General features: G+C 38.5%; 2 protein-coding genes across 2 annotated transcripts; one reads left to right on the top strand and one right to left on the bottom strand.

Annotated features, from left to right (window-relative positions):
* The first annotated feature begins 5,737 nt into the window (after nt 1-5,737).
* On the top strand, nt 5,738-8,084 carry LOC106923893 (venom plasminogen activator Haly-PA-like). Its single transcript, XM_014997274.2, has 6 exons — nt 5,738-5,839; nt 6,226-6,412; nt 6,542-6,754; nt 7,252-7,313; nt 7,398-7,540; nt 7,643-8,084. Exons 1-6 carry the CDS (start codon nt 5,800-5,802, stop codon nt 7,814-7,816), a joined length of 819 nt encoding a protein of 272 aa, XP_014852760.2. The 5' UTR covers nt 5,738-5,799; the 3' UTR covers nt 7,817-8,084.
* Nucleotides 8,085-10,039: 1,955 nt separating this feature from the next.
* Nucleotides 10,040-22,738, bottom strand: rac2 (Rac family small GTPase 2). Its single transcript, XM_014997273.2, has 7 exons — nt 22,578-22,738; nt 17,246-17,317; nt 13,850-13,967; nt 13,334-13,396; nt 12,316-12,475; nt 11,849-11,982; nt 10,040-10,586 (listed from the first exon to the last, which is right to left on the bottom strand). The coding sequence occupies exons 1-6, from the start codon at nt 22,610-22,612 to the stop codon at nt 11,852-11,854; spliced, it is 579 nt and encodes a 192-aa protein (XP_014852759.1). The 5' UTR covers nt 22,613-22,738; the 3' UTR covers nt 10,040-10,586; nt 11,849-11,851.
* Between the last annotated feature and the right edge of the window lie 831 nt (nt 22,739-23,569).

Raw genomic sequence — 23,569 nt, 5'->3', positions numbered from 1 at the left:
GGGGCTTCTCTCCCGGTCGATACGCTCTCAGCTCCTGGTGATGTAAAACTTGCTTCACTGCGGACAGGAACACCGATCCTCCTCTGTCGGTGACAGTTTGGGTCAAGATGGCCAAAATGTAGACACAACGGGGAGGGGCGTGGGTTTTAACAGGATAACGATAACAGAATGAAAACTTTGTTCTGGAATCAATGAAGCAGCATAAAACGCTATGAAGCTGTTTTAGTAAAAGTAACAGATTTTGAGAAGCCTCTACCTTCATACTCTGAAAAGTGTTTAAGTATATAATCAATAAAACATAAGCAGCACATCTCATAGTACATTCAGCATGTCTGTCAGCTTCTCTGCACATACTTCACTGTTGTCGAGTGAGTCTCGGTGTGTGTGTGTGTGTGTGTGTGTGTGAGGGGGGTTGTGTGTGTTTTCTGAACCTTGTCTAGAGCAAAAAGAGTAATATCATAAATGACAGCAAAACAGCACCAAACTGGGTTATTATTATTTTCTCCATCATTTGCTGAGGGTGCTGTGGAAAAAAAAGAAAAAGAAAAAAAGAAAGTGCCTCACCTACAGGTTTTGTAATGATGGTGAAAAGACTACATGTTCTGACATCATGCAGGCTAAACTGTTGACAACTTACACAACATGCAAGGGCAAATATCAGGCTGTGCTGAGCAGAAGTGATCGAGGTTATCCAGACAGTCCTGTGAAAAAGTAAACGAATACCGCATCTGCTCTGGCTGCTTTGCCAAATTCAAGGTGGTAACATATCTGCAAAATATGAAAAGCAATAAATTTCACCCATAGGTATAACAGCAAACCCCAAGGTAAAATGAATCACTGGTGTTTATCCTTCTAAACTGTTATTTTTGTTATTTTTCTGAGCTGCTATAAAGCTCCATGAAGGCTTTTGCATTCATAACCACAGGATTCTGACTCAAGCCGTTACAGATTGTGAAAAAGTTTTCATATTTTCAGCAGATGAAATCACATGTAGCTCTCACAAAAAGTTTATTTTCTTATATATGAGTTACTGTTAGCAGTATTTGTTTGACTGCTCATAAGAAATACATCAATATGACCTCAACAACTCACAGTTAATTTGATTCTCCTAACATTCTGGCTCGAAGATTACGAGGGATTAAAAGCGACCCGGTGACAGAGGTGATGCCACTGAAGTTCCCTGACTCAGTACATTTCCACCGGGGTTGAAATCTTTTGACCTTCCTGACTGTGTAAATCAACCCGGAGGTGCTAAATCAAACTTTACTGGCTGTTTTTTATTCTAACTTTTGTCTGTTTACCCTGGGACTGCAGATCTTGTTAATGAATGTTTGTGTAAAATAATTTCAAGTATTTAAGATATTATGTGCAGTGGTAGTTCTGTTTTTTATCCTGCTTTGCTCTTGGAAAAAAAAAAAAGGTTTTGTAGGTTGGTAATAACACATTCTTATGCAATGTTTAGGCACTGGTATGTTTATTCGACATGTTTATTTCCCCCTCTTTTCACTTCTGCCTTGACAATGAATCTTTGCTTCTTATCTGGTTTCCTGTCCTGTTTCACATGAAATCTTGATGCCGAATGTGAATGTCACGATGATGCATCAACAACATGAGACTCTTATCAGCTGAAAAAGGTTCCAGTGAGTAGAGGAGCTTTGTTGCGGTGCATAAAATGTGCTTGAGCTCACTTCAGCTTGGCCTGCACCTGCTGCACACTGACATAATTTTAATGTAGACTGAAACGAAGCAGCTGTGAATTGAACAAGTAAAGAAAATTCTTAGTAACGTCTTAATGGCAGGAAGGGGAAGGAAAAGTACCCATAAAGCACATAAGCTCATAAACAATAACTGAGACTGAACTATTTGGTCATTATTTTATAGACATGTTGAAATGTGAAGTCATACAGACACAGGATCCTGGTCCAACCGTGATCCAAGAAACTGCTTCCCGACAACCACTGGTTTTAGTTGACCCAGCACATTGGGATATGGCAACTAACCAAACTTAGCATATTTTTTTTATTATTGCCTATTTTTAAGACTTTATAGTTGGTGTTTAGGTATTAATTTTCCAGTCTTCAAAAATGCACAATTATCAAGTACCAAGTATCAAGTATCAGATTTTCTGCCAACTATAGACATTTTTTTTAACTAGAAAACATGGCAGCCAGCTGCCCTAGCTCCGAGTACAGGGCTTAGCAACACAGTAAAAAATGCTGGGTCATTTTCATAACCCAATTTCTGGGCAGAAGTTGTTGGGTCATATATAGGGTGAGTTTGATCAAATATTGGGTCAAAAGTCATAACTCAAGAGTTGGGTCAGAAATTTACCAGAACTCTACAACTTGAATAATTTTGTTGGGTAAATCTACCCAACCCTTGACCCAATCAGTTGGCTTCATTGATGCCCAGAATGCAAGTCAACCTTCATCTCTGAAGCATGTTCAAATTGTTTGCTGTTTAAATAAGTGCATCACTAATGGCCTGTTTTGTTTTTGGTTTTTTTTGTGCGTCTTCCCTCTCCATCAGGTTGGGACAAGCCTGATGGGATATTATCAAAATGCGACGACATGGAACCCGTATGTCCTCATGCTGGGAGACGGGCAAAACTGCTAAAGTGTTGATAAAAAATACTTGCAAAGTTTTACTTGCAGTTTCCTTTCAAACAGACTTTTTACATGAACTGTTTTCTAATGTGTAGGAACAGATGCTTCTGGAGTTGTAGCCAAATGAGTGGAAGTGATTTAATTATCTACTTTTGAAACAACTTTATAACTTTTGTAAATAAAGTCTTCTGGTTCTTTATATGTATCACATGGAAATAAAAAAGATTTAAATTTAGTTTTTAATCCTGTTTTTATATAGTGAAATTTAAAATATAAAACTTTTTTTTTCTTTTACCACCCAGACATAGTGGTATCTGTATCTGGGTTTCAACCCAATTTTGGGTCAATTTAACCCAACCTTTGGTGGGGGCACAACTAACACCTGGTGACCCTGAATACTTATTAATACAAAATGTACCTAGTAGCAACTGCAGCCCAAGATAAAGCGCACAGACAACACCTGAATCCAAATCAAATAGAATATCACATTAGACTAATAAAAAACATCTTTAATACAGACATATGGGCTTATAAAGCATGTCTACTAGCCACTAAAGTTATTGTCAAAACATGTTTAAATGTTCATACTTTGTTCTCAAACAGAGAGGATGCGGGCAGAGAGTGTAATACAACCTGGCTCCCACTAGGGGAGCTATCGGAATGACGTCACCGGAGATGTTGAAGGTCGTCTGAGCGGCTCAAGGGGATTCCTTTCTTACGTAGAGAGCGTTGAAGACGAGCGACGACCTGGAACCTGAGGCCTCGACGAGTTGCGACGCTTGCGGTGGAGCGCTGGGATGTGGATGTGTTGGTGGTATTTACTTGAGTGACTCCGGAAGGCGGCGGTGGCCCGGAAGAACGAGCCTGATGGCTGACGCCTCTAAGCGGTCTACGGCCATGGGACTGGAATGTTGTTGGAGGTGAAGGATGAACCTCGGACGGATGTTGAAATGACGCCAATGAGGTTCGAGACGGAGCTCGAGTATCGAAGATGACAGAGTGCAGGCGTTTACAAATTGGAGCTTGATTAATTACTGGAAGAGAAGCAGGGCCGTGCAGAGACCACTAAAGGGCAGGTGCTCAAAAGAAAAAAAAGGGCACATCTCCCCGCATTCTAGGACAGAATATTAACAAAGCCATTCAGCTTTCAGAGTTTAATAAACAATGATAAATTACAAAATTGTGAAATATACAATCAAAGCTAAGGTAAATCTCTATACAGAGCATACAACTATGCATATGTAGGATATTTTATTAGTAATTTCTTTCTGCAGGTCTATTTTGTTATAGGAAAGTATTGCGATATTCAAACCCGCAATTTAGCAAGATATGTAAATCAGAGCTGGTGGTTTAGCTCTGATTAACATATTTTGTCTTTACAGAATTACATTATTAAAAATATAAACAAGGGCACAATGCAACCTTTTAGTGACTGTAATCTATAAAAAACAGCAACCTGTTTGCTGCAGTGGAGATGAAGATGGTCCATTCAGGAAAGCAGAGCTGCATCAAACTTTAAGGTGGAACTGCAGAAAAAAACAAAAAAAAAAAACAAAAACAAAAGCAAAAATTGAATTCTTAATGCATGTCACTATGGGAAAAGCCTATTGAGTTTTGCTTAAAACTTTTTTTAAACATTTAAATCACACATTTGTCTCATGAAGTGAATTTTGTCAGAAATCTTTTCTTGATATTCTAAGTTTTTGTTTGACTCAAAGTTTTGCTTGTGATTCTCACATGACGTCATGGGCAGGGCCCAAAATCGCAACAAAAGATTTCTGATGTATGCAAATAAAAGTTTGTTTGGCAAATAACTTTTTAAGTTCACAAGACAAAAATTTGTTATTTAATTTAAAAAAGTTTTTTAAACAAAACAATTTGTTTTTTAAAAAAGAAATCATTACAATTCCAAAAGTTTTGATTACAATTTTATTTTACTTAACTGAGGTTAGTTTATTTTTCCCATTGAATAATTGGGGGAAAAATTTAACTACAAACTCTGCGAACCAGACCCTAAACTTAAAGTCTGGGTTGAGTTTTTTCCCCTTCATTAATGACATACATTATATCTATCATGGTAATTCAGGGCGAGTTATTTTTAAATGAATATCCTTGTTGGACTTTTATTTAAGTGCTATTTTCTTTCAAGACACATTTACTTAACGCCAGAATAAATGCAATGTACATTATGCAGCAAAGGAAATTAGAAGATCGGACATTTATCCATTATGGAGATGATAAGTTTTGGACGGGCGATGTGCCTGTACACAGGGAAGAAGCTTTTTGTTATCTAGCTTTGCAAACAAAGTCGTTACCTAGCAGCTAGCTAATAGCACAACAACAACAGCCTAATGTCTGTATGATAAAAATACTGAATCGATAGATAAGAACAGTTTTTCCTCACCTGGCTGTTTCCTCCCCTCAGTAGTTCTTCAGAGGAAGCCAGACGCAAAGGCCTGTCAGTGTCTGTTGTATTTCATTACCTCTCTGCTTAAACCGCGACTCCGTGCTGAAGCAGAAACGATACTTCAACGTTTTCCGTTATCTGACAAGTAGCAAGTCTACTCCACTTTATTCACCAAAAACGTTTTTTTATATATATATTTCACCAAAAACTGTTCTGTAATCTGGAACATAGACATATGATCTGGATCGTTCACTATGCTGAGCTCCAGTTAGCCGCCTTATCTCACAGCGCGAGAGGCAACTGCGTCATGCGTCACGGGCAAAAGGTCAAAGGTAACAAGGTGACCGGAAGGCTTATTATGTTGTACAAAAAAAATAAAATAAAATAAAATAATTTTAGTACATGTTATTATGTGTCAGAAGAGGGCTTTGAAAATAATAATACCAAAAAAAAAAAACCCAGCCCTCCACCCCCTCTGCACGTGCCTGAAGAGAAGAATATTCGGCAGCAGATGGAGTATTGAAGATCATCGTCTGAATCAGAAGGGTAGCGCTGAATAGCCACGTCACACTCCGTGGTGAGTTGAATTTAAAGATTTGTAATCATAGCAAGAATCACGGGTTTGAAATAGGCCGCCTGGAAATTAGAGGCGTGGTTTGGGCGTGGTCCTGCTCCCAACCTAAGTTAACAGGTGAACTCCATTTGTTGATGAGTCTTTGTGATTGGTTGGTGGACAAATTTGTAGAGTACTAAAGGTCACCAGTTTTTAGACACCAAGTTACAACAATGGCTGCCTTGAGGGTTCTCCTGGTTCTGCTGTGGCTTGGTGAGTGGCACATGTTGCATTTGACCATCCTTTATCTGGTATTCCTTGTTTGCAGGTAAACACTATTTCTGGGGGGTAGATTCATAGTTTATTGGTGAAAGTAACCCATGGAAACTGGAAAAAAAAGATGTACTGTGTGTAATTGCCTTTTGGGAAGAAATGATTTAACTCTCGGATGTGGAATGAGAATTGGTTTCAATAAAGTTGAGCGTAGTTTTTAATATGAATTTTGCGAGCTCTTCAATGACAATCTTGGGTGTGTCGCCGGCGTGGTGAACAAAGGTCTGAGATCTCTGGCACAGAAACCAAAAGTGAAAAACATGCTCTGACTTGTTAAATTTTCACCCTGAAACTGAGCCTCGCCATTTGGTAACTTTGACTTTTAGGTGTCGTGACAAGCTCAAAAGTTGCTCCACAACCGAGACTCATCGGGGGTCGACCATGCAGACAGGATGAGCGCCTGTATCATGTTTGCTTGGTGATAAAAGAAGGTGAGGATGCAACTATCTGTGGAGGCTCTCTACTGCGCAACGGCTGGATCCTGACTTCATATCACTGCTGGGCAAGTGGACGGTAAGAACATCTGAGGAATTCTGATGTAGATCTTTGTAAAACTGACTTAAAACTCTTGGCAACAAAAAATGACAACCTTCAAACTTTAATCATGCATTTCAAAAATACTGACTACTAAATTTATTACAGGACCATTGATGCACATTTAGGATGTGTCTTGGGTTACGATGTACCAATACGCATACCACTGGGTATCTTTAAAAAACCTAAAATATATGAAGACGGACCCTTGTTCAGAAGACGGCAACATGACTTGATGCTGTTGAAGCTGCCTGACGGGACAACGATTCCACATGGAGTGACGGCTGTTGAACTTCCTGACTGCTCAGACCAGACTCTCATGTGAGTAAGAAATGAAGCATCTTTGACTATCCTGAAAAGTGGCGTATAAATTTGATGCATTATAAATGATGCCCTGTTGGATTTCAGTCTACATATATTGGGCCAGTTAAATTTTCAGCACAGATGGTGTTAGCAGGTAGTTTGAGAAAATGCTACTAGGACACCAGGTCTCTTGTTGTAGTAATACGATTTAAAATTACTGCTTACCCGCTACAGCAGGGGTGCCCAAAGTCGGTCCTGGAGGGCTGGCATCCTGTATGTTTTAGTTCCCTCCCTGGTTTAACACACCTGCATCAAATGATGGCTCATTAGAGGGCCTAAGAAGGACATTGACATGCTGAGGTTGTTGCTACAATTAGTGAGGGAGCTAAAACATGCAGGATGCTGGCCCTCCAGGACCAACTTTGGAGACCCCTGCTCTACAGGAAATGTTATCTCCCACCGTGAATGTTGACATGTGTTTTGTATTTCTAAAACTTGTATTTGATCAATTTCAGGGACCATCCGATGCAGATTGCAGGTCACGGTTCGACTTATGGAAGCGTTTTTACCAACAGACGTGAGTTTTTTTCCTTATTATAGAGATTATATACAGTCTATTGTGATTCAGAGTGTGTAATAATTGAGCTACTCTTTTCTCCAGAACCCAATGTTACACCACTTCTTCAGTGTGGGAATATTAATAAGGTTGACTGTACTCCGCTCAGACGACAAATGGTTCCCGAGAACGCGTACAGTTACCAATATTGGTTCTGTGGCCAAACTCCAGGAGTGGATCTTTGCTTGGTAAGTTGACATGATAAAGGAAAAGAAATGCATTTTTAAATGCACATCTTCATTTTGTTACACTTCAGAAAACTGGTCAAGTTTGACCCTTGTCTGTCACAGGGTGACTCTGGTGGAGGAGTGGAGTACAAAGGCAGGATTTATGGTATCAATGCTTTCACTGGCGATCTGGAACATCCATGCAGGGAACCAACAGCATTCATAGACCTCTGCCATCAAGACTATCTGAAATGGATTGAAAAAACGATTGGACCACCTCCTAACCCAAGAACATGATGTCTAAATTGCCTTTTTTTTTTTTTTTTTTGTTCTATGCATGAATATTAAACCTTATCCTGGTAAAAAAATAAAAGTGGCTTGCATCAGAACACTTTGCATTGAATAATGTCTTATTCTAACTTTCTCTTGCATTGATTTGCTTCAACAGTTACTGGTTTTAAACAACTGGAACATTTTCATCTTTAACTCCTTCTTTAAGCTACAGTGTGAAAATGACAACCAATAAAAACCTGAGCAACATTTTTTTTCTATCTCCAAAACAAAATTCAGGACTCTAGCATTTGCATGCTTAAGCCTATTTTATGCAAAACTCTTAATGAAACAAATTCTTAAATCAAGGAATTTTCCGTCACCAGTAACTTGGACCAGGCTTTCCCAGAGATAATTATTAAATCCATGCTAAAGAGAGCCAAGTGTCTTGGCGTTGGCAACATCAGAAAGTATAAACATGTTTTGGCAAACTACCGTTGCCACAGTAATGTGCCATATACACAAAATGACAGGGGGCTTCATCTGCCCATCACTACTTAAGCCGAAGTCATTAATTTTACTTAGAGATTTTAGCTTTCTCACTAAAAACTAATTTCTTAAATGATCACAAAATTTATCAAATTTTCCATCGCTAGTAACGTAGCTCAGGCTTTCCCAGAGCACGATTATTAAATTCATGCTAAAGGGAGCAAAGCTTTCAGTTTTAGTGTCGGCAACATCAGGTGTAGTACAAAAATGTTTTGCAAACTACTGTCACCAACAGTAACTCGCCGAATACATGAAATTAAAGTGTGAAACAAAAATCCTAAGATATGTACTGAAAGCAGAGAGAGCAATGAGAGGGACATTCTTGAGTGAATTTTCCTTTTTTTTTTAATTTTTCTGCCTGTAGAGAAGAACAATGTAAAAATCTGAAGAACAAAAAGACTTGAAATGTTCTGGCCTATTAGCATAACCTTTGTTTTCGATTTGACGTGCCTTTTATGGCTATTAATGCAGACTTATGAGGCAGGATCCCTTGAACAGAACATAGCTGCATTTATCCTTTGATAACTTAAATTATTTCTAAGACGGTCCTACCCCAAATCTGGTCTCCGTTTAGACTTATTACCAAGTGACACGAAGAAGTTGCTGTCAAATTCAGTTTGTGGTATAAAAACACTACGCCAACTATATGTGTGTGTGTGTATTTAGTGATAAAATAAATAAGTCTACAAGAGTTTATTAAACTAGAAACTCAAAGCAAATGTTAGGGAGCAGACCTATTTAGGATTTTTAACAGCTGAAAACATGAAATTATTTTTCTCTCAAGCGTGTACTTCATTTCCTCATGAGATCTGGCAAGTTAGTTTCATCCAGCATGAGTCTTAATGTTTGTGATCGAAGGGGTAGATTTTATCTCATGTCATACCTTGTCCACATTTGTAGACATAAACAAAATGATTAAAATCAGTCTCTATCATCAGCTAAGTGGATAGATGTGCAGAAGACTCACTCTGGATGAAATACAGATCCGTCAGGAGAGATGATTAAATTGAGGTTTGGCCCACACTCTTGATTTTAAGAGGTTAATATAACCGTGAGTTGCAGCTGTAGAACACTGCGTTTGGACTGTAAGTTGTTGGTGACATCATTTAATAATGGTCAGTTGTCCAATTTGTTAATTTTGTTATCGCTAATAAAACATCCAAACTAATCTTCTTACCGGCCGCACTTTGTGTGATTCTGGCAGGCAGAGGTTTGTATAATCTTTTACTGGAAGTACAGCTCACTCCAAACACCTCTGCCTTTAAAGTTTCTGAAACTTCACACTCTATTACATTCAGAAATGGTCAACAAAGATATTTCATTATACTCTTAACCTCGACTTTGAGCTTTAGAAAACGGCTTGATCTGTCGCACCCCGAGCCGCAGAGAGCGGCGAATGCGTTCCACCTCGCAACGAGATGGATAGAACTGCATTCTCACCATTAATCAGGTTTCCCGCTGGTAATTGCCACAAATGAATCAGATTGATGTTATTGCCACAACGTCTTGCCCTTCAGGAAGGCAAAGTGAGACGGATGATGCTCATAACAGATGGCAGAAATGCCATCAGATAAATCAGCATTTTCTCAGATGCTTGCTCATCCATCGCTGCAGTGGTCATGCAGACCGTGATGCACATCTGGCAGCGCATCAGCTGGGAGGGAAATTGTCAGATTTTTACAAATCAATCCACATAATTCATTCTCATGGAAAACTTCACTTTATTTGTGAGTTTTTATTTTTTATTTTTAAACATAACAAATATATCTTTTTATTACAACACTTTGATCAAAATGGTTTTTATTCATGCGTTTATATTAAGCGTCTCATTGATACACCATGAACACATCTCATGGAAACACTGCTTGCTTTTCCTGCTTGCAAAAGGAATGGTTACTCTGATATGTTGCACAACTACTTTTGTTTTAAGATTGTAAATTAGACACACCAAAAAAAGTAACATATACATTTCTTATAAGCTCATAGAGTGATAACACAGTGTGCAAACCTGGGACAGTTACTATGAGAATTTTCCATATTAGACAGAGAAGTTAAATCTCTTGCAGCATCCGTATTGCTCAGTATTAGAAGGCTGTGAGTAGATGTTTGCTGCTGTTTAATCGTAACTGTCCAGGTGTTTTATACAATTACAGCGGAGATTTAGAAGAAACTTTGACAAAAGAACTTTAAAATCTTCTCTTAAGGCAGAGTCAGCAGTCTGAATGCCTGGCGTTGCTCCTCTCCGGTCCTGTAAGAGTTCAAATACAACCTACATAAATCACATATTTTAGCAGAAATGTAAATCATACAGGATATTCATTGAAAAAAGTGTTCTCAAGATTAATAAAAGTTTTATTATTATTATTATTATTATTATTATTATTATTATTACAGCAGCTCAGGGACTTACTATTCCATATCTTACTCAGCTAACAGTCTTGTTTATCAAACTCCTGGTTTACAGGAAGACTTAAATGTTTGCTCTCTCTCTTCCCAGCTAATTGGAAAGCTTCCCTGATCTGTTCACTATAATTATTGACATTTTGCTGTGGAACAGAACTTGATTTAACTAACAATAACAGCTACTCTTCAGTGCTAGCTTGAAAGTAGCTAGCTGTTCTAGCTTAGCTAGCTAGTGCAAGCAGGTTTAAGAAAAAATATGTTTATTTTTGACTCTCTCTGTTATGACTCTGCTACTGTTTTTGTCTAAGTTTTGTAGATAAGGATATTATTACTGTTAATGTGAAGTAACGAAGTACATGAGCTGACTGAGTGAATACGGTGATACTGGAGATGGAAACTGAGATATGTGAACTAAGGTTCATTTATGGCTAAACTCCAAGTAACAATGGCTTCTATTTACTTGGAAAACTGAATGAATATTTTACAGCTGCAGATACACGTGCAGAATTTAGTACTTCAAGTAACAGACTTGTGTTTTTGTTTTTTGACAGTCTCCATGGACAGTCAGTTGTTAACTCTGAGGGTATTTCTCAGTATTTGCCTAAAATAATTCAATTCAGGCTGTTCATGAGTGATGGTAAGATGGAGCATGAAGTGGCTGGATGGATTAGGACTTTGTTTGGGGCAATGCTAGCTCATCTACAGTCATGAGCTAGCAGTCCTGGCAGCTAATATTTCTCTATACAGGTTGTATTTGGGTTTGATGCTAAACCTTCAGAACTATATTCTGTAGTTATTGTAGATATTAAGAGTTGACACCCAAAACAGCAATCAAAGTAACGGAGTCTGCCACCATCCGGTTGGTTTAGCAGTTATTTTCCAGTGGAGCCTAAAGGCAGACTGACGGCCAATTTCTAAAGCAGGTCAACCTGTGCACCATGTTTTCGTCAAGGTCATTTCTAATTCTTCGGAAACTTTGTTTCCGTAGTTCTACGTTTTTCTTTTCTTTTTAACTGTGACTCATTTTACTCTCCTTGTCCATGTTGCAAACTGTACAAAATATTGTTTTCCTAAACATCCTGCCCCCTCTCTCCACGTGTGCCTCACCTTTTACAGCATTGAACAAGAAGTCTTCTTGACCTTGGCAGGCTGGGGGCAGAGCACGGCCCGGATGGCCTCATCGAACACAGTTTTCAAGCCACGCTGAGTCAAGGCAGAGCACTCCAGGTACTTCACAGCATCTGAACACACAGAGAACGACACACATACATGCAAATGAACCTTCAAATAATGCATCTATTCAACAACAGTGTAAATTGCAGCGATTTCTTGTTTTAGGGAAGTAAAGGAAGGGCATGAAGACATTCAAAACGTTAAGAAAATGTCGCAATTGCAACTTACCTATCTCTTTTTTTATGTAAGGATTTTTTGGCTCTAGTGGCCTTTATTTCACAGTACACAGATGGTTGTGAGAGAGGGAGAAGACATTTGGCAAAAGTCAACGTGCCGTGACAAGAGCTCAAGGCTCCGAACATGGGTTGCATTGCTCACTCTACCACCACACCCCAACTTACCTATCTCTTTGGCCAGAGCGAGACCCTGTGGGTACGTGATGGGGGCCAGCTTCTTTTCCTTCAGCTTCTCAATGGTCTCCTTCTCATCCCTCAGATCCAGCTTGGTGCCCACCAGGATGATGGGGGTGGATGGGCAGTGGTGACGAACCTCTGGGTACCACTGAAAACAAAGACAGCCACCAAGAAAACTTTATTGAAGTGCTGCAATACAAATCAAAAATAGACACACTTTACTTCTTTAAGAATAAACAGGTTATTGTCAGAATTGCAGTTGTGACCTTTCATCTTTATGTCACAGGCGTTTCTCCTATTTGTTTCCTGCCTCATCGTCCTTTTTTCTCATCCACCCTTCCCTTTGTCATGTCTACACTCACTTCTTCCCATCCATTAGTCTGTAATGGATGTGGTATTTGACTGACAAATGGAGCCATCTGAATAGCATTGCTTGCACCAAAGCCATCTGATTGACGTACATTAGTTGTGGGATTTACCAAATGAATCAAGCTGCTGCTACCTTTACTGGATTCTTGTTGGGCATTTATTAAACTCAAATAAATATGAAAGTTGCTTCTTGAGCTCAATTTAACTTCTGTGTTTTGCAATTAGGATCAAATTTTGAGTAAATAATCAAACTGAAATCTATCTGTATGATTGTGATGCATTGTAAGTGACATGATTATACAGTTCTGGATATGATTTAAACCTTTACCTTGAGATGACATTGTTGCAAATTAATAAACCGAACTGAATTGAGACAAGTGATTGTTGGTTTAGATAAGTGTAATTACACCAGCTTTATTTTATTAAGAAAATTCTTCTTCCCTATTTACTTTTAGAAATATAAGAGATATTTCAATGTACCAACATACACTTTTTATAACAGTTTTATCTTGTTTGCTTCTTGGGGCTTATTCCTGTAAATCACTTTGTGTTGCATGTCACTGTATGATAAGTTGCCACACAAATTAAATGCAATTGACTTATAGAAAGCTTTTTGGTGTAAGAAATTGAGACTCACCTTGGCTCTTACGTTCTCATACGAGGCTGGGCTGACCAGGGAAAAACAGATGAGGAAGACGTCCTGGATAGACCAAAAACAAAAAAAGATTGTTCATCTTAAATTTGTGTGGTTGGTACGATATTTAATCATCAGTTTAAAAGTCTACTGATGTATAAATTACAAGATATTGATCTTATCTCTTGACACCATCTTTAAAAAGCTGTATGCAGCAGTCTCTTATCACCTTCAATATTTTTTTGAAAGACAGATGGTTCATTTCCTTTTACTGTCTGCATCATCATGAACAAACTCTTTTCTTTTATTTCCCTCCCTGTTGCTTCAATCAATGAAAACACGGTTTCTTCAGACTGACATTTGGTATAAATTTGACAGCTGCAATTTAAATTGCATCACTCTCCACAGCTGGGGTTTAAGATGGATTTTGTTTTCTAATGAAACGCCTGGTGTGTGTATATGGAGTTAGATTTGTTTCACAATTATTCAATCAAAAAAAAAAATCATGTCACTGCATACCGTCTGTGGATAGGACAGCGGGCGGAGCCTGTCGTAATCTTCCTGTCCTGCTGTATCCCAGAGGCCCAAGTTCACCGGCTTGCTGTCCACCATCACATTAGCCGAGTAGTTGTCAAAGCTGTCGAAAACACAGAAGGTCAGTCATCCGTCAGAGAGCTAGTAAGTTATCCTGCAGCTTAACAAGCAATTGAAGCTATCAGTTGATTTGTTGGTGCCACAGACACACAGTAAAGTTATATTAAAAAAATCCTGAACGATATGAAATGGCAAAGGATACAAAGAAGAAAAAAAAAAGAAATATGGCGCAGTGGTTAGAGCGCGCGCCACATACCTCGACGTGGCCGTACCGAGGTCGACAAAAATCCTCGGTTTCTGTCATTACCCCCTTCTCTCTGCCCCTTTCTTGACAGAATACTGTCAAATAAAGCTTATTAAAAAATAAATAAAAATAATGCCAGTTGAATAACCCAAGAGCCTTAGTGATATCATAAAACAATATAAGAATAAGTCATTTATTTAGACGCTATTTACAGATCACAATTTTAAGCAACACTGCTCCTTAGTGGCCGAAATGAAACACTGCAGACTCCTCTTTGAGCAGGTGTACTTTTCACCAAAATTATTTTTGAAATAAAAACACAAAACAGTTGTTGCTTCAAAACAAAGCTCAACTGAAAAATAAATATGTTTTTTTTTTCTAAAGTTAAGAACATAAAACTACAATGTGGCAACTACTAAGCCAAAGCCCGACAATGCATGTTTGACTTCCCCTTCTAGGGTCAAAGCGACGTTTCCCTTTAGCAAAGTTCAAACATTCAGCTTCAGCTTGTGTCACATGTTTGCTCAAATTAACTCTCATATGTCAGTTCTAGACAGTTCAAACTTGCAGCAATTACAAAGTGATTTTGTAATTTTTGATTTATTTATTTTTCTATGTTACTGATTTTGGTAAAAAAAATAAAATAAAAATAAAAAATGCTCCAAATACTTAATTGTTTATATCTATCATTGGTGATTATTGTGTGGCAAAATCTCTTTCTGTCCGGTGCTGTAGTTTCAGATCTGTGGGTGTGTTTGTTTACCTTAAATTATAGATCAAGCCAACTGATATCATTGAAACGTTTCAATAAAAAAATAATAGCTGTTTAAATCCTAAAGATTTAGTCCTCCCTCTTTTTAAAGGGACAGTAATGTACACATTTCAGGCAGGAAACTCCAGATGTTTAAAATAAGCCATCTCTGTTAAACATGAAAAACCAACATTAAAATTGAGGAGGTCACTTGTCTTCAAACCAAGTGGCTTCACTACAACAGCTTATCTAACATAGTGTCACGATCAAACATCCAGGAAGTAAAAACCACCAAAAAGAGTCAGAGGATGAACAGAAAGGAATAATTTAACCTAGACTGCACTATTACTTTTATGATCCTAACAATGACTAATCAGCTAATAAGCTTGGACCTCTAAACCAAAAATTAGAATAAAAGAATCTCCTAAAACATGACATATCTTCAAAAATAGTACATGAAGAAGCCAGCCTATTTTAGTTCTTTTAATCACTAAATAACAAATAAAAAGCACCATTAAATTTATCGGGGAAAAATTTCAGAGGTGGTCCAATGGAGAGCTCTAATATCACGATATACGGCCAAAACAAAACACTATAGTAGACTTTCAGGCGTTTGTTGAACACTGTCATTATGTTTAGGAAGCTGGCATTTAAAAGTGGTTCTCTATCAAGGAAACAAAAAAGGGTGAGGTATGAAAAGCAACAATGAAAAGAACATTTTAAAAAATGTGAACAGACACAGAAAACAACAGTATTTGGATTTTTATATACTTTAATTGTCTCCAGATTAATTCAAGATGTCTTCATTAGACTTCTAGCCAAAACAACTTCTTAATCCACAAAGCTAGCAGTGCATAACCTCAAAAATATAAATATTGGCTTATTAGCCCCTTATGATGACTCCGCCCCCAGGAACAAAATCTACTGAGTAAGCAATTGTGACTAAATCTGCTGTAGCTGTCATGCCAGGCCACTACATGGCGCTGTGATTTTACCATATCCTTGAAGTAACAAGCATGGCATGACCACTGGCATCCACCTCATTTAAAACAGTGACCGTCTCATGTAACACATATGTTTCTTATCAAAAGCAGTGTACACAGCCCAATGCGATCCACCATTGTTTTCAATGTTATTTTGCCCATGCATGCATTATGCACATGTGCGCTTTCACACCTCTGCTGGGGGTTTTACAGAAAAGTTTCATTCTGAGACCTGGTTTCAAGAAGTGCTGGTGTCAGAGACTCCGATAGCTGGAGGTGAGAAGCTGGATCATAAAGTGACAAACATATCTAAAAGCTTAACAAGTATGTTAGCTTATAGGTAATATACCTGTCAGCTAACAAGATGCTAGCTTGTTAAGCTAGCATACCTAACATACCTAACAAGCTAATTTAAGAATGTTAGCTAACATAATTTTGATCTTAACAAGCTAAAGTTTGTTAGCAGTAAGCCCCAACTTGTAGCTTAGCAAGCAACAGTATGTTAAACTGTAGCTTAACATACTATAGTTGCTAAGCTACAGTTTAACATACTGCAGCTTGTTAAGCTGCAGGTTGGGGCTGCCTGCTAGTATACTATAGTTTAATCAAGTATAAATGGATTCAAATAAATATCAGTGATTCCAGTCTTTACTCCTCAATTTGTTTTAAAAATTGCTAAAAAAAAAAAAGAGTACTTCCGCACTCTGCCCTCCTTTTGGTTTCCAAAAGAAAGTTGATCAGCTGATAAAATTTTTGCTTTTCTTTAAAACTGAATGATACAAAATAGTTTATTTTAAATTTGTCAAGAGAATGTATTTATTTATTTATTTAACAAACTGAGGCATAATCTGTCACAGTTCATGTTGCAACTGAACGAGTGCAACATTTCCTTTGACTGTGATGTCTCTCATGAAGCACTCTGTGGTGTTTGTGGGTCAGTGGCACAGTGACTCGTAGAGAGGAAATGTGAGAGAAAACGTCTCTTCCTGTTGCACCTCTCCTAAGGTTCGAAGACGCTCGAGTTTTAAAAGAGGCGTTTCTTCCTCTGAGTGTTGCTGCTTGTCCCGACCTGTCCCTGTTAGCGCTTCCATACATCTACAGCGGCATGTGTCGGTTATTACTGTCATAAAGACGACCAAAGTCAAACTATTTCAAATTGTTCTTGAGTTGTTTGTGTTGCTGCAGATAAATGTCCATGTATGTCTGGATTTTAGATGTAGCCTTAAAACCTAAAAGCAGAAAGTGTGTGTGTGCGGGTGTGTGTGTAGTTGTGTGTGTGTGTGTGTGTGTGTGTGGGGGGGGGTGTGTGTGTGTGTGTGTGCGTGTGTGTGTATTATACTCACACTGTAGGAATGTACTCCCCAGGGAAGGCATTGGTAGTATAGCTGATGAGAAGACATGTTTTACCCACAGCTCTGTAACAAAAGAAACAACAACAATCTCTCAGGAAAATGTCACTGTAGAGCACATGTGTCAAACTCAAGGCCCGGGGGCAAAATCTGGCCTGCATTAGCTGCATATGAGGCCCTCTAGTTTCCAAAGGGATGCATAAATGCAACAGTTGCATGCTCAAATATTATTTTATCAATCAAATCAAAGCAGTTTTTTTTTTGTATGTTGCCAAAATACATCAATCAGTCCCTCCGGTTTTTTGTGAATCCACCATCATGACAATTCAAGCAAATCAACAGATCCTTAAGTGACGCTAACTCCCACCTGCAGGTGGCAGTAGTCCCAACAGTCTATAGTAGCTGCAGAGTAGCAGAGAGCAAGGGAGGGAGGGCGCCATAGAACATGGAAGATTGTGATTGACAGCGCTAAGACCCGCCTACTGGCTCTGATTGGTTGTTTCTAGTTTGCACTGGGAGAAGGCAAAATATCTGAATCATGCCAAACTCAGAACCACAAAATCAGCTGGTTTTGATGGCAAAAAATAAATTAATTAATTAAATCACAAAGACAATTACAAGATCCTGGCAGCACTGATCAATTTGACAATGTCCAGCACTATTTAATTTTAAAAAACAGTCACTGAATGCAGACACAGCTTTTTATAAGTATTTCTAAGTTTGTTGATGGGTTTCTATCAATGCATTCTGCCACAGCGGGCCCTTTGAGAAGACTCCTAACATGACCCAAAATAATAATGAGTTTGACACCCCTGATATAGCATGTTTATTTCAATGCAACATATTTATTGACTAACTCTACATAATACAACTAGAATAAAAATAAAAAAAATAAATAAATAAAAACATCTTGCACTGACAGGAAATGATGCATCAAGCACACTAACTGAAATTAATTACTGCGGCTGTGACCTACTTATTTGCAGAGTTGTTTAAAAGTGGTGGAAACCCTCCTCCCCCCAAAAAAACAGGTCTTCAAACTTTAAGAAGGTTGCCCGGTTTTGATTCTGTGACATTTCAGGGCATAAGGAATCGCACGAAAAACTGCAGAACTTGCAAAACTTATTCCTAGTTGCAAAACGCCGGGCTCAAGAGCCAACCTTAGACTCAGGGCGCAGAATAAAACAACTTCATAGTAAACCGTAAAAACATCACTGCAGGGCTGTAAAACGAGGCGGATGGGAGTGATTACGGGAGCTCGCCAAACGGGCTGCTGCCACAACCGCAGAGACGGAGCAGCTCAGGAGAGAGCAAGGCCGGTCAACAAGCACCGACTGGCCCGCTTCTAATTTTGTTCCAGGAATTTGCTCTTAGTGTTTAACAACAACAACGTGTCGCCGATTCACAGAAAAAATAATATTAATAATAATAATAATAATGAAAAAATAATCATACATCGAGCAGACGAGGCTCTGAATAAAACATCTGAGGAATTTGTTTGAACGTGTTTCCCCCTGAAAGTACGTCTCTTGATGTTTGTCTGAAATGTTCCCGTTTTGTAACAAGTTGGGTTTTTGTTTGGCTCAAAGCCAGATGCTGAGTAAGGTTAGGGTTTTAAACAATTGCGTTCTATGACTTATTGCCATTATTTGTGTGCGTACGTGTGTGTGTGTGTGTGTGTGTGTGTGTGTTGAGTGGTGAAGTGTAGGAGTGTCAGAAAGGAAGTGTTTCAGAAGCATCAGTTGAAGCTGAAAACAGGAACCAGCCATTTTAACTAAACAAGCCTAAATTTAAAGTGAAATCAACTAAATCCTAAAACAAACTTTTTGCTTTCTGCTCCATTTTTTATGCTTTACATTGTTTCATATTTGTGCATATCTTACGAGTCTTTTTTTTTGTTTTCAGTCCAGAACAACAGTGTATGTAAGAGAATATACAATTTGATTTCCAAGCTAAGTCTGGCCACCATTTCTTTTAACACGTTGAAACTTTTTGATTTTATACAAGAGCTACTCATCTATAGTCACATGAATTAATCTCATCCTATGCTATGCAGACGTTCAGTATGCACCTTGGCCTTCAAAAGCCCCTATTTGCTTTATGAACTCAGCCAATAATTATTCGAGTTCTCTGCATAAATAATGGTCTATGTCACTTTTTGCCAAAACATCTTTTGGTAAAAAAAAACAAAAAAAACAAACAAACAAAAACAACAAAAAACAATGGCCTTTCACTCCAAGATCAGGCAATTATTAAAAATGGAAAAAAATGTGAAGAACGTAACACGGTGGCAACAGTAATTTACAGACGCACACTGTACATATCAAACTTGTAAGACACATTTCTGTAAGTTACCCGCTGTTTCATACCATAGAAGAAAACCAAAACGGTACAACGGATGAGATCAGCCTTATGATTAACGCCTGTTGTTTGAATTAAACTATGCTTTATATTTTTAGCCAATATGAAATTCATTCCAGTTACTTTCACTTCCTTATGTTATGATTGTGAATATATTTGCTGAGTCTGACATAAAATTTCTGAAGTGTTTTAGTTTCTATTAACACACATGTTGATTTAGAGTAAACAAGAATTTTTCTTCTGTTGTCATTTCCTGCAAGTGTTCTTGGTTTCTCATCAGACTTGTTTTTTGTGTAGTCCTACTACGACGTTCCATTAGGTTCAAACTGTTTTCATGAAGTCAGTCTGATAGGTTGACAGATGTCCCTGACTTTGGTCCCAGCCTGTCATTAATGGCCCATAGCGGCTGACCTGTTGAGTGCATACAGTCGTACACTATCGGACTTTTATGATTACTGATTTTGGTTTGTACTGGATGTAAAAATACTTGTCAAATAAAAATGTCAGTGTTGTAGGTCAGGTGAGAGAGTGGCTGTCGTTTAGTCAGGGCATTGCTGGTTTCATCCCAGGCATCCAGAATGCTCTAAATCAACCTTCAGTGGAACTTAGGAAAAATATGAGACATCAACACTGTTAAAGAGGCAGCATTGTGTTAAATTGACTTTTTTTTCTACTTTCAATCATGTTATTATGTTATCCAGTCATCCAAAACATGCCAGGAGTGTTGCCTTAATTCTTTCATTCATGTTTGAGAAATCATTTAATCACCATGGCAACTACTCAGCTGTGTAAAACGCCTGGTTGGACCTAACTCCGCCTTCGAGGACGAAGTTCCTCCTCAGAGCTGCAGTTTCCAAGCCTCACAGAGCTCCCCTCCCCCCGCGACTCCCCCACTCAGTTCCTTCAGACTAGCCAGCACCGATTAGCAAACACATGGTGGAGCTGAACATCCACTGAGCTCATTCTAGGAGCTACTTGTCAGTGAAACACTGGTAAAAATGTTGTGAAAGGTTTAATAGAGGGGCCATGTTGTGATGACTTCCTGAAAGCGGAGGAGTCTTTAAAGAGACAGAGGTCCAATTTTAAGGTGTTAAATTAAAAAGTCATATTCCTTTTAGGTCATGTTCCATATATATATATATATATATATATATATATATATATATATATATATATATATATATATATATATATATATATATATATATATATATATATATATAGCATTTTTATAACAACTGAAGTTAACATAGTTACTTAATTGTGCTATAAAATCTCACTGTGCCTGGAAAACACATAATACTGCATAAGTAAATATTTTACTTATGCAGTATTGGATGGATGGATTTTAAAAAGTTAAAATTTTTGCAAGTCTAGTCTTTGCTGTGTACCATTTGCCTCCTAAATACTGAATTCGTCCACTGAAGTACTGCTAAAAGCTTCATCGGCTTAAAACGTCATGGATTTAACTGGTATTTCTGATCAGTTTTGAAGTAATCTCATGAAATCTGGAGCTCTGTTCAATTCAAACAAAATCCTGCAAAAATCTTTCAACTAAGACATCCTTCTTTTTTTTCCACATTCTCTAAAATATTTTTTATAATTGCATATTTTATAGGTCAAACTGTCACCATTTTGACTCATGAAGGCCTTTAAATCACATTCATTTTCGTCCCGTCAGGTTATAAATATTAAAAGCGGTCAAGTTTAACGTGAAGGTTATATGGAGATTCAAAGAGCAAACTTCCCTGCAATCTAAAACCAACTTCCTCTTTTTGGAGTTGCACTGTCAGAAGCAGCAGACACGTGTTCACCCAAAACGCACAGCTGCTCCACTTCTTTTAATAGTTTCCACAAGGTCCAGCTTTCAAGGCCAAGCCCGACACGGTGTTGCGTCACCAGCGCAACTGAGGTCTCTGCTGCTGCATCAACGAAACGTGGAAATGTTGCCGTCAGAGTTGTTAAATAACAGTTTTACACGATATGCTGGCTTTTTCTGGCAGGTTTTGGACACCTGTTGCTAAAGTCATGATCTATTTTTAATCATCCAAAGAGAAGCGTTTTGACACACACACACACACAAAAGTAAAAACTCCTACTGTTGACTAATTTTTTATTCTTTTCCACTTATCTCTTCGACCTTTGGATTGTCACTCGGTTCGCTTTTACATTTTCGGCAGTGGAAGCGTCACCTTGTGCTTTGACTTTTACTGACAAGCAACGTTATTCGTATGTTGCTGCTTAGTTCCTCTGCCTCTGCTTGACATCTCTAAATCAGAGATGTGCAACAGGAAGCTCAGCACATGAGGAAATGCAGCCGCACTACCTGTGTGAAACCTCTGATGGGTTAACTGGCTTTTTCATCGCTCAACCAGGCGAGGAAAGCAGCTTTAGTCTGAATAAATCATCTCAAAGATGTTGCTTTGAGAAGCCAAACACAAAAAGGCTATTTGTTTTTTTTATTTATTTATGTGAAATGTTTCAAATTTGTCATAGCAGAAGAGTTTCAAGCAAATAAATTCACCAAATTCAGTTTTTTTTTCTTATTTTCTCCTTTAATGAACAGCTGTTTGAATCCCTTCTCTAAAAAGGGGAGTTGTACTTTTACTTTGCTCCTTCGACGCATTTTCCTGCATGTTGTGACCTGCACAGCTCATTCAGTGCCCTCACAGCAAAATCAGTACCATTAAAAAAAAAAGAAAAAAGAAAAACACAGAGAGCGAAGGCTACGGGTTTAACGCGGGACATTCTTCATTCGAGTTACCGACACATCACTGCGGAAGTTGGTGAAACTCTGATTCAGCCTCGTTTCTCTGCTGGAATCCTGACACCTAAGCTCAGGGTCTGGCATCATCATCCTCATCACCACCATCAACTCCATCAACTGATCTGAACTTTGGCTGAGACAACCCCAGAAGGCAGCAGAAGCTAAGGCAAGAAAAGTGAAGAAGAAATAATGGCGTACCCGTCTCCAACGACCACACATTTGATGGCCTGCATCCTGTTCCGCTCAGCTTCGTCTCTGCTCCGCTCTGCGACAAACAAACTCAGAGAGGAGAGGTTGAAAGACTCAGATCAGCATGCAACTACAGGAAATTGTTGCACACCTCCCTCTCTCGCTCTCTCTCTCTTCCTCCCTCCCTCTCCGCCTCTCCCCTCATGCACCCTTTGCTACTTCTTCTTCTTCTTCTTCTTCTTCTTCTTCTTCTTTCATGCTCACCCTCCTCCTTACTCGTTGCACACATCTTCTCTTCCTGTTTGCTTTTCTTTCTGTCATTTTTTTTCCCTTCTTCAGAGCGGCATAAATTTGAAGAGTTTTCTCACGGAAATGTTTTAACGATTGTTTCTGATGAGACTGATAAAGACAATGACAATTCAGACAACAAAAAAAGAGGAAGACTGTCCGTTGATTATAACAGCTCAATTTGAAACTTCCTCCTTTGTCTTGCATCCACACCAGCAGCTACACTGAACCAAACACTATTCTGTCTCTCATTCCTCTTGAAATACAAAAGTCTGGACTTAAATATGGTGAGTTTGGGGGGAAAAATGCATTAGAAATTGACAGTAACACAGTCTTGCTTGCCACTTGCATAAATATACAAGTGGAAGATCTGTTATTATCTTCTACTTATCTTGAGACCATTTTGATGCCCAAAGCACCAGAACTGACCGGTTCCGATGGGGACCAGTGGTTCTATTCCAAATTTTCCTCTGGATCACAGAGTTCTTCATCATACCACTACGGCCGGTTCAATAGATTTAACGCACAAAGTAAATTTCAAACACTTGTACCGGTAATCACTTTCCTTTGTCAGAAATTCATCTCTCATTACCCTAGCAGAGGGGTGGTACACAGACAGATTTGATCATTGTAAACTTTGGCTTTTGGCGCAGCTTTTTTTTCACCATTAAAGACATGGTAGCGCCTGTGTCACTGCGGACAAGGGCCCGATA

This window comes from Poecilia mexicana, unplaced genomic scaffold (assembly GCF_051168715.1).
Source record: "Poecilia mexicana isolate PSO_F unplaced genomic scaffold, ASM5116871v1 scaffold_2, whole genome shotgun sequence".
Lineage (NCBI taxonomy): Eukaryota > Metazoa > Chordata > Actinopteri > Cyprinodontiformes > Poeciliidae > Poecilia > Poecilia mexicana.
This window is presented reverse-complemented; position numbering and strand designations above follow the sequence as displayed.